The sequence below is a fragment of the Elephantulus edwardii genome, unplaced genomic scaffold (genome assembly GCF_000299155.1).
Source record: "Elephantulus edwardii isolate Elephantulus edwardi_28Jun2011 unplaced genomic scaffold, EleEdw1.0 scaffold00424, whole genome shotgun sequence".
In the NCBI taxonomy this organism is placed as follows: Eukaryota; Metazoa; Chordata; class Mammalia; order Macroscelidea; family Macroscelididae; genus Elephantulus; species Elephantulus edwardii.
In genome coordinates, this window is record NW_006400174.1 from 751,523 (window position 1) to 763,535 (window position 12,013).

The following is a 12,013-nucleotide window of genomic DNA, read 5'->3' on the forward strand; positions in this document are numbered from 1 at the left end:
AAAAAAATACTTGAGCTCTGTTGTTCTGATGATACCAAAGATGTTGCCACTAGAGTGGCAACTCCACATACAGAAGCTGTGCTGCAGAACTGGGAGGCAGGAGGTGGCCATGCTGAGGGCAGTGAGGGAACCAGTCCCCTGAATTACACTGAACCCATGCTCTTGACCCAGAGTTGCTGCTGTTCCTCCAGATTGTGTTTGCTTTTGAAGTATGACCATTAAAGGTATCTAGAGAGCCCTGTGACGTAGTGGTAAGGAGCTGCACTGCCAACCTGAAGGCATGTGGTTTGTCTGAGGGAGAAAAATGGTCAGTCTCCTGTGCAATTTACAGCCCCCAAATGAATGCTATCCAGTGACTGTGCGCCCCCTTGTGGCTACAGTGTACGCAAGCATTCTTTATGCACGTGCTCAGAATTAATTCATAGATTAATCTTTCTCGGTCTCTTCTCACAGTTCAGTTGCTCTCCAGATTAGGACCAAACCAGTTGCCATCAAGCGAATTCTAATGCTCGTGGCAGCTCCATGTGAGTGGATGAGGTGTGAGGGTTAGTGAATAAAAGTGTAAAAGTAAGTAAGTAAAGAAATTTTATTTAAAAATAATACTAAATTGAATGTTTACAAGGCGGAGAGAGTGAGGTAGCTGTGTCTGGCTCCTGCTCTCAAAGCCATTGCAATACATTGAGCTCCGTAGAGACAGCGCCGGGCCAGGCAGAGCCAGACGACACTGGGCGACTCTGTGCCTTATAGATGAGAAATAACTAACCATAGGCAAAGAAGACCCTAAGAAGCCAAGAGGCAAGAAGACGTCATCATATGCAATTTTTGTGCAAACTTCCTGAGAGGAGCACAAGAAGAAATACCCTGATGCTTCTGTCAAGCATGTCTGTTAAAAAGAAAGGTAAATTTGAAGATATGGCAAAGGTGGACAAGGCCCATTATGAGAGTTGAAAACCTATATCCCTCCTAAGGGCCCCCTTCAGCTTTTTTCTTCTTTTGTTCTGAGTATTGTCCCAAAATCAAAGGCAAGCACCTGGCCTTTCGATTGGTGACGTTGTGAAGAAGCTGGGAGAGCTGTGGAGTAAGACTGCTGCCGACAAGCAGCCCTGTGAGAAGAAGGCTGCTAAGCTGAAAGAGAAATACAAGAAGGAAGGGAGGTGTCAAGGCCAAGAAAAGCAAGAAGAAAGAGAAAAAGAAGGAGGATGATGATGAATAAGTTGATTGTAGCTCATTTTTTTTCTTGTCTCTAAAGCATTTAACCCCCTGTAAACAACTCACTCCTTTTAAAGAAAAAATAATTGACACATAAGGCTGTGTAAGATTTGTTTTTAAACTGGACAGTGTCTTTTTGTATAGTTAACACAGTCCTGAATGTGTCTTTAGATAGCCCTGTCCTGGTGGTATTTTCAATAGCTACTAACCTTGTCTGGTACAGTATGGGGGTTGTAAATTGGCATTGAAATTTAAAGCAGATTCTTGTTGGTGCACAGCACAGATTAGCTGTGTTTGGGGATGGTAGGTTTGGGTTTGTTTTGTTTTTCATCTTCAGTTGTCTGATGCAGGTTATGCAAAATAATTGTTCTGTTAACTGAATACCACTCTGTAATTGCCAAAAAAAAAAACAAAACCACAAAAGTTGCAGCTGTTTTGTTGACACTCTGAATGCTTCTAAGGAAATACATTTTTTATTAAAAACATGATAATAAAAATTTTTATTCATAATCTTTAAAATAAGAAAATCAGGCAATTCAAGTGTACTTTGAAAGTTTTATCTTAATTCCAAACACTCTTATGAAAACATGACATATCTTTTCTATTACTGCTAAGATATATCTTGTCTTTCTAACAAGCTTTCTAAGTTTATATCTTTGAGACTACACTACAGTCTATAGTCTAGATGTTGGAACCTCAAATAAGCTCCCAGATCTTCTGTTGGACCCTTGATGTAGCAATTGAGCAAGTTTTTTTAAGCTTTTAAGAACTTGTATTTTCTAACAGTTATATAGGATAGACGTCCAAATTAAGACTTTAGCTTAAATCACAAGATTAAATACTTGGGAGTAAATCTAACTAGAAACACGAAAGACCTATTCAAAGAAAATTACAAAACATTACAACAAGAAACAAAAAGAGACCAGGAGAAATGGAAGAATATACCATGATCTTGGACAGAAAGACTCAATATTGTGAAAAAGATAATTCTACCAAAGTTCAATGCCATCTCAATACAAATACCAATTCCATTCTTTAACAAGATGGAAAAGGCAACTCCAATTTCATCTGGAATGGAAAGCGACCACCAATAAGCAGAGCACTTCTGAAGCAGAGAAACAAGGTAGGAGGCATCTCACTCCCTGATTTCAAAACCTACTACACAGCTGTGCTAGTCAAGACAGCATGGCACCGGTACACAGACAGGAACATAGATCAGTGGAATAGAATTGAGAACCCAGAAATCAGGTCATCTACCTATGGTCAACTGCTTTTTTACAAGGAGATGAAATCAGTTAAATGGGGAAATGAAAGCCTCTTTAACAAATGATGTTGGCAAAATTAGAAAACTAGCTGTAGAAAACTCACGCAAGGCTAACACAACACTCAGAAACCAACTCAGTGGATAAAGGTCCTAGGAGTAAAACCATGGACGATAAACTTCCTTAGAGAAAAGTTTGGAAGAACTCTAGAAGTCCTAATCCACAACATAAAGTCTTCCAAGCATCCTGAAAAACCTGCAACCAGGAGAGAATAAAATAGATGAATGGGATCTTCTAAGAATCAAATCCCTGTGCACATCCAAAAACTTTTCCAACAGGGTAAGAAGGAAAGCTGCAGACTGGGAAAAAAATATTTGGTAATGACATACCTGATAAGGGACTTAAATCTAGAATTTATAGAATACTTCAGCACCTCAACAAGATAAAGGTAAACAACCTACTCACAAAATGGGCACAGGATATGAACAGACACTTCACCAAAGAAGACATTCAGATGGCCAACAAGCACATGAAGAAATGTTCAAAATCCCTAGCTCTAAGAGAGTTGCAAAGCAAAACAATTGTGAGATAACATCTCACCCCAGTAACAATAGCGAAGTTCAACAGAGCAGCACACAACAAATGCTGGAACCCTTATTCACTCTTCATTCTTGGTGGAAGTGTAAAATTTGTAACCACTATGGAAGGCAGTATGACACTTTCTCAAAAAGTTAGAAATAGAAATACCATTTGACCCAGCAGTTCTACTTCTGGAAATATACCCCAAAGAGACCATAACTGCCGCCCAGACAGATATATACACACCCATGTTTATTGTGGCTTTGTTCACAATAGCGAAGAGTTGAAAACAACCCAAGTGCCCATCAACAAATGAATGGATAGAGAAGCTGTGGTATATTTACACAGTGGGATACTATGCTGCACTGAAAAACAAGGAACTCATAAAATATTCTACAAATTGGGTGACCCTGGAGGACATAATGCTGAATTAAATAGTCACAAAAGGACAAATACTGCATAATGCCACCATTATAAAACAGGACTGACAAGTGGGTTGGGGGAAAACTATGGAAAGAAGGGATAAATAATGAACACTGCATTTAAATAGATGAGAGAAAGAACTGTCTAAAAGAAAGATATGATTAGGTATTATTTGCATGACAACAATCAAGAATAAGAGGTGCATAGCAAAGTGGACCTGGGGGGCAGGGAGAGAGGAAATTGTGCAAAAATGAAAGAATCTTTTTTTTAATAATTTTAATGAACATTTACAGAGATTTTGGATTTCCATTCATTCATTGCTGCACTTCTCTCCCTGCCCAGCCCTCCCCCCAAAAGAATCTTTTTAAAGAGAAAAATGAACTGAAGAGATTAGGGAGGAAAATGTACAACAGTGAATGAATAGAAATAACAAGTTTTCTGTAAACTTTTTAAAAAATATCAATAATAAAGACCAAGATAAAAAAAAAAGGAATTCGCTTAGATTCCTTTAATTATTGGTAGCAATGAACAGTGGGGGTTCATTGGGATTCCTTAGCATTTTTTTGTCCTCTAATGTGTGCCTGTATCCTATTTTTTAAAAATTATGTATTTTATATTGGTTTGCATATTAATTAATATATCTTGTGTATTATTCATGGACCATGGCAGTGTTAGGTACAGTGAATACCCAGATTTGGTCTCCCTGTTGCCAGGACAAAGAATGGAACTGGGTGGGAGACGATGGAAGGTGGGCTATGAATGAATATCCTAGTTATGTCCTGCTCAGTGGTCAAACCCTATTAGATCATGCAGTTGAGAACCATTTAGAAACCATTTTCTTAGAAAGGTTATGTTTCAGAGGGAGCTTGAGCACTGGTGGCTTTGTGGTAAGGGATTGTGCTGTCAGCACAGAGATACGGGTTCTGATATGCCAGCTGCCCTGCGTGAGAAAGATGGTCAGCCTCCTCCCATGGGCTTACCTCTGAAAACCCACTGGAGGGTCAGTTTTTACTCCATAATACTCAACAGCAGTGCCCCAGAGAGAAAGAGAGAGATTAGAAAAGATACAGCTCAGAGAGACAGTCTAAGACGGATCCACTTGCAGACATGAAGGGAGGGAGGAAGGGAAGGAGGAAGGGAGGGAGGGAAGTAGGTTCTGTGAATCGTGTACTATTTTTACATTTGTTGTTTTTCAGTGCTGTGTTATGTGGATGTACCCACAGTTTTTCTACCCTTTGTTTGTTGACCAGCAGTTAGGCTGCATCCATCTCTTCTTTGTTGTGAATAATACTGCAATAAACATAGATGTGCACACATCTCTGCATCATAGCTGATACTGTGTCAAATGGTATTTCTGTTTCTAAAAGTTTTTTGAGGAAGCACCAGTGGCTGTACCATTTTATATTCTCACTAACAGAGAATAAGAGTTCCAATCTCTCCAAAACCTTGCCAGCATTTATTGTATGTTGAACATCACTGTTGTTGCTAGGGTGAGATGATACCTCTTTTTTGTTTTGGAAAAAAAGCACAATTTTAGTAAGCCCTTGTGACCCAAGTGAACTGAATGACAGCATTTGTTAACACTGGAAAGAAATGTTGAATAAATGGAGTAGGTGTCCCCAGGGCTGATCCTTCTGGTTGTAAGCAGTTTAGACACATATGGCATTGAGCTGGCCTCGCCACTGGGTTGTTCACAATGAACTTCACCTTTTGCTTTCAGAAATGACCGGGGAAGCACGTCCATACCATGGGAAGGAGGCCATGGATCCAAGGCTGGGCCGGGCCAGAGGAGGCGACCCCACACACTACCATGCCGTGAACGTCGCACAGCCAGTGCGCTTCAGCAGTAAGTTGCAGACCTGCCCACCTCCCTTGAGACAGCTGACCCCATCTTGAGTTTTCAAAGTAGAACTGTAATTTCCTGTGTTAGAGAGAGTTGGGCTGTTGTGCCCAGGGGGTGTTGAAGGATGGGCCATATCACTGTTACGTGCAGTGAATACCCAGATTAAGTCCCCATTTGTCGGAACAAGGAATGGAACTGGGTGGGAGACGATGGAAGGTGGCCTATGAATGAATATCCTAGTTATGTCCTGCTCAATGTTAATATTGCTGATGGTCAAACCCTATTAGATGATGCAGTTGAGAACCATTTAGAAACCATTTTCTTAGAAAGGTTATGTTTCAGAGGGAGCTTGAGTTCTGGTGGCTTTGTGGTAAGGGATCGCGCTGTCAGCACAAAGATACGGGTTCTGATATACCAGCTGCCCCATATGAGAAAGATGGTCAGCCTCCTCCCGTGGGCTTACCTCTGAAAACCTGCTGGAGGATCAGCTGACCACACAGGTGGTGGCTTCAGGCTTCAAGGTCTCCTCCCCTGCTGACCAAAGCCACCAGGCTCTGCCAGCAGTTCTGGAAATGAATGGCAGTCTTGTTCATCAGAGCTTCCCTTGGTGATATCTGTGTTGTTCTTTTGTGAATGAGGACACAGGTAACCGCCCACAGGTGCCCAACTCCTGAGCAGCAGAGCCCAGGGTGAGACTGACTGGAATCTGGTGTCCCCACATTGCTGCTTTTCACAACTGCACTGCTCCACACCAACCTTCTGAAACCCTCTGCCTATCTCCTTCTATAGTCAGGAGAAAGGCTTTGTGAGATGATGTGACATGTCCAGTCTTGAGTCCCCAGGCCTCTGGCAGGTGGTGATTTTAGTGGTTAGGTGCTAGTGTCCCCAGGTCCCTGTGTAGAGGATTGATCAGATGGGAGTCCAATTAGATGACTCTGAAGCCTAGGAACTGGGCAGGGGATGAGGCAGAGAGGACAAGCTCCTGCTCACCTTTTTCAGGAGTCATTTTGAGGGTATCCTGGACCCCGCACAACAGGCCCATCTATGCCCCTAGTCCCTGAGCGCTCACGACCCTTCAGACTCAGTCACAGTTTGCATGCCTGTCTCTGGACTTCTCTTTACTTGTTTTTTGGTGGATTTTTTTTAAACACTGACATTGTTTATTCAGTAAGTCACAGCAGTTCAGTACTCACACGGTGTGGAAATATACACACCACTTTCTCAGATATCGGGAAGAAGACTTCAGGAATTTGGCAAGCTATTGGTTATCTTGTGATCGTGAAGAAGTCAGAAATTCTAGCAGTGACGTTTCGTGTTTGTTAGTTTCTTACTGAGTGGATCCTAAAAGGTAATACATACATTACTGCAGCTAAAACCATCCATTTTAGCTTAGAGGATTCCATTTCTTGCATATTTTGTGCTGTTCTTTATGAAGAGAAGTGAGCTAGTCAGTGATTGTAAGACAGAGAGAAAGGGGTTAGGCACTCCCAGCTATTTCTAAAAATCAGCCAGTTAGAAGTGGCACACAGTCTGTTCTTTCAGGGTGACTGTCCAGGACTTGGGATCTGTGACTTGGTGGCGTGGACGACGCTGACCCTCCACAGAGTGGGTGGTCATCTCTCCCACTGCTATGCAGTTGCCTTTGTACTCAGCTCATATCTCATGAGCTGGCTTCCCTGGATGAGCTGGGCCACCTCGTTGGTTGCATGGCATGCAAACAGCAGCAAGTGGGTCCCATCTCTGAAAGGTTTCTTGCTCTTTGAAGTGTCTGTGAAGAACCTGAAATGGAAGCCCAGTGCTACTGCTTGCTCAGCAGCCTCCATCTCTGTCTCCCCTTCCCCCTCCCCTCTCTCTGTCTCCCCCTCCTTCTTTTTCTCAGCATCTCTCTTTCTCTCTCTTCCTCTACTCTCTCTTTCCCTTTCCCTCCTTCCCCCTCCACTTTCTCTTTGTCTCTCTCCCCTCTTCTGTCCTTGTCTTCCCCCCTTCCCTCCCTCATTCTCCTCTCTGTCCCCCTCTCTCTTCTTCTCTGTCCCCTCCCCCGTCATCCTCTCTCTCCCTGTCTCTTCCTTGTCCATTTTCTCCCTCTCTCCCCCTCACCTTCTCTCTCTTCCCCCTTGCGCTCTCTCATCCTCCTACTCTCTTTCTGTCTCCCCTTCATATTCTCTCTCTCCCCCTTTTCTCTCCTTTTCTCTCTTCCCCTCCTCCTTTCTCCCCCTCATTCCTTTCCTCATCCTCTCTCCCGCAATCCTGTTTCTCTCTCTTCCCCTTATCCTCCGTCTCTCCCTCTCTTTCTCCCCTCCTCTCTATCCCTCTCCCTGTCTCTCTCCCTTGCCTTCTCTTCCTCTGTTTTTCTCTTTCCATCCTCTCTTCTCTCTGCCTCTCTTTCTGTCTCTTTTGTTCCCTCTCTTCCTTTCACTCCCCCTCTTTCTTTCACACATACACACTCTCCTTTTCCCCTCCTTCTGTATCTTTCATGCACACATACACACTATCTCTCTCAAAAGAACAAAAACACACTTGTCTTTTAAAAAAAACTCTCCAGTGTAAAGATACATTTAAAACCAGTATTTTTCCCCCCTCACAACTGAGTTTGCTTTTAACTGTGACTCTTCTTTATTGGTCATTTGGAAGAACCCAACATTTCTAGCTCGTGAAACCAGAACCCAAACCCATGGCTCTTGGAGTCTGTGACTCCAAGCAGCCTCCATGGGGCTTCTGAAGCTGCACATCCTTAGGGAGGACACCACCCCATCTGACTCCCATGGACCCCTGACCTCTTGGTCAGTAACCCAGTATATCTTCCATATAATCAGTCATTTATCTCACCTCATGACCCAAAGGGCCAGGTCGATGCAGGGAAAGGCTCCTGACCACTCATCCAGGCCATTGTCAGTGGCCAGAGAACCCAGCTCTCAATTTCTTCATCTGTGAGAGACTGAAGATGGTCACACGATTTCAGTGACCCTTCCAGCTCTGATATATCAAGGTTCTTTTATAGGGCACTACTGGTCAGGAAAGTCAGGGACTAGAATTAGGAACATGGGAAGCAATGAAGGGAGGCTGGGCATGGAGATTGTGGCCAATGGGCAGCAAGGACCAGGCAGCAGGCAAAGCCCTGCCACCCCATCAGCCAGCCGGGCTTCCCCAGCATACCAGTTTACTGCCCCGGAGTTGGTTCAGCAGCTGTTCTCAATTACATGTGAATGAGGATCCTCCACAGAAGCAGAAGGAGCACTGGTAGCACAGGGGTTAAGTGTTAGGCCAGTGATGAAAGCCCACAGTGTACACCACAGGAAAAAGATGTGACAGGCTGTTCCCATAGAGGTTACATAGGAAACCCTCTGGAATGGTTCTGCTGTGTTCTGGAGGGTCATTAGGAGTCAGGGGGAGTGGATTGTGGGTATAAGAATGGCAAGGACCATCAAATATGCTTGCACGTTAGATGGAATCTAAGAAGAACCTGCATAGTTTGTCTAAGTGTCTGGTCTTAGAAGCAGGCGCTTTTCCTGCTATGTCTCAGTTCCCCCCTTTGCCTGGTTTAACTCTTGTCCTTGGGCCACTGGCATAGATGACTTCAAATCATGCTTGAGATCCTAAAGTGGGGACCATCTCCCTCTGCCCTTCATGTTTCCTAGGGAAGTGTCCAACAGGCTGGCATCACTACGAGGGCACGGCCAGCTGCTACAGGGTCTACCTGAGCGGGGAAAACTACTGGGATGCAGCACAGACCTGCCAGCGCGTCAATGGTTCCCTCGCCACCTTCTCTACGGACCAGGAGCTGCGCTTTGTCCTGGCCCAGGAATGGGACCAGCCCGAGCGGAGCTTTGGGTGGAAAGACCAGCGCAAGTGAGTTTCAGGCCACCCAGTACTGAGTGCAGGAGTCCTGGCCTGTGAATGTGTGCCATTCCTAAGTGGGAATGAAGTGGGGTTTGTCCATAAGCTGGAAAAGTTAGCGATGGCTTGTGTCTAACATCAGTTAGTCAAATATATCTTAAAAGGTACACCTTTTATATGTGAAAAGCATCAAAGAAGCACATCCAGATACACCAAAATATCTTAACCCCAATGATGTTGATGTTTTGTACTGTGGAATCAAAATTGACCCATAGCTGACTCTCCAGTGGGTTTTCAGAAGCAGGAAATTGCATGGGAGGAGATGGCACATTATTTACCCACAGAGCAGCTGCTGGATTTGAACAACAGTAGTAGTAATAACGTTTTAATGCGAGTTTTATGGTTGTATGTAATCTGGATGTCGTTGCCCATGACTGCTTACTCATGGTCTCGGACAGTATTCGAGGGTAGCCATTGTCTGAGGGAAGGCCAGCCCTATACTCTGGAAGACCCTGGCAGAGTCTGGTTCTTGTTCCTAGGCTGTGAGGGTCAAGGGCATGGTGCTCACCAGCCCAGCCTCACAGGAGAGTGTTGTTGTTGTCGTCGTCATCTGAATTGCAAGGGCAAGCTTCACAGGAGATGCTGCTAAAAATTGATTGTAACCAGAAACAACAGAAAATACAGCAGAGTGGCAACAACAAAACCTGGCCTGTTAATATGAAGTGATTGAGTTTGCCTGCCATAAAGTTCATCATCTTAGAAGTCTTTTAGTGTATCCATAAAGGTGTATTTACAGGGTTTGATGTTAGTCAAGAGTAAGGTTAGTAAGAGTAAGACTGCTCTAGTGGCCTAGTGGTAAGAAGCTGCACTGGTCTCAGAGACATGTGGTTTAAATTCATCACCTGCTCCACAGGAGGATGGGCAGCTTCCTCCTGTGCAATTTACTGTCTCTGAAAATCCACGTGAGGGTTAGCTCCAGGTTGGTTCTCACTTGATGGCACACAACAAGAAGAGTGAGGGTGGTCGTGCAGCAAGTCCTTTTTTATAAAAACCTTTTCTGACCATGTTAGATGGTGAAGAGATTGATATTGTTAACATCTTTATTTTGCTTGGCTCCTCAATCAACCTCTTGATACCAGCAGCCAGGAAATGAAAAGACAAATTGCATTGGGAAAGTCTGCTGTCACAGACCTCTTCAAAGTACTGAAGAGCAACAGTGTCCGTCAAGAGACTAAGGTGTGCCTGATCCAGGCCATATTCTTTACAGTTATTTACTGTGCATCAGAGAGCTGGACAATGACTAGGGATGATAGCAATAGAGTTGATGCCTTTGAGCTGTGGTGCTGGAAGAGTGTTGAATATACCATGGACTGCTAGAAAAACAAACAGGTTCATCCTAGAGATGGTGAGACCAGGCTGCTCCTTGGAGGCAAGGATTCTGAGGCTTCGTCTGACATACTTTGGGCCATGTTGCAAGGCGGGACCAGTCCTTGGAGAGGGACAGTGCATGAGAGGAAGACCCTCAATGAAATGGATTGATTCAGGGAGCTCTGGTGGTCTAGTGGCAAGAAGCTGCACTGCAATCGCAGAGATATGCGGTTCAAATCCACCAGATGCTCTGCTGGAGAAGGAGGGGCAATCTCCTCCTGTACCAGTCAGATCTGATTTCACGGTTCACACACACAAAATAATAAAATTTAAAAAAGAAAGAAATGGATTGATACAGTGATTAGGGTAATGAAGGGGTGTGTGTCAGAGATGATAAAATCAGTACAGTTTAGAGCAGTTGTACATAGGGTCGCTATGAGTCACAAGTAACTCGACAGCATATAACAACTACATTTTAACTTTTGGAAACATTACTATTTTCAGAGCTTGGCTTATTGCTCAGTGTAACTGTTAAATGCGGGGTTGTTGAGGCCTGTCTGTACCCCTTGCCCCACTGAGGTCTCTCTCTTTCTGCCTCCTGATGCAGGTTGTGGGTTGGCTATCAGTATGTCATCACGAGCCAGAACTACAATCACTCCTTGGAGGGCCGCTGGGAGGTAGCATTCAAAGGTAAGCCTTCCGGTACACAGAAGTATTGACTTAAAATAGGGAGAGTTGTGTTAAAAATTGGCAAGCTTGTGCTGTTGGGGGTCTTCCATCCTTTATCCCACCATACTGATGCTTTCGGCCCTGTGGTTGGTGCAGGACCATAGAGAACAGTGGACTGGAGGTCCTTGAAGGCCTGCCTGTATAGTAGAGACTCTCGTGTAGGGTTGAACTCTGGTGAAAGGAGAGGTGCGTGAGCTCACGACTCAGGCCTGCTGACAGGAGGTATATGGGGATGGTTGGAGGCCTGCATTATTGAAGATCCAAATCTGGTAACAGGAGGTGCATGGGGACGAGTGCAGGACAGGATATGGCTAGAAGCCTGCATTATTCAGGCCTGATGATAGGAGGAGTGCATGAGGACGGGGTGCAACTGGAGACTCCCATTACTAGATAACCTGGGCATGGTGACAGGAGGTGTGTAGGAACTCAGGCCTGGTGACAGAGGAGGTTACAGAGTGTAGCTGGAGGTCTAAATTACTAAAAATCTGGGCCTGGTAACAGGAAGGGTGCATGGGAATGGGGTTTGTCTGGCAGAGGTCCTCTTCCAGGTCCCACCCACGGTGAGGCCATTTCTAGGTCTATATTGCTTCTCAAATGGATCAGATTTCTAGCCTGTGCCTCCTGCTTTTGTTAAAAAGACTCTGATGGAGGAGGGGGCTAAGTGTGGACCTGCAAAGTTCTACTGACACAGATGAAAGAGGGAAGAGCAAGTTTTCTGAGACCAAAGTTTGGAATTATAAATGTGAAGGAAGCCATCAGGTGGAGA

The 12,013-nt window shown here is 44.5% G+C and overlaps 1 protein-coding gene across 1 annotated transcript in view; it reads left to right on the forward strand.

The window, feature by feature from the left end:
• DGCR2 (DiGeorge syndrome critical region gene 2) overlaps positions 1-12,013 on the forward strand; it is a gene marked incomplete at its 3' end in the record, with an annotated part of 130,265 nt that overhangs the window by 67,839 nt on the left and 50,413 nt on the right. The window contains exons 3-5 of the mRNA XM_006902530.1: positions 5,194-5,319; positions 8,952-9,162; positions 11,126-11,208. Of these exons, the coding sequence (XP_006902592.1) occupies positions 5,194-5,319; positions 8,952-9,162; positions 11,126-11,208 (420 nt within the window). The remainder of the gene's footprint in view (positions 1-5,193; positions 5,320-8,951; positions 9,163-11,125; positions 11,209-12,013) is intronic.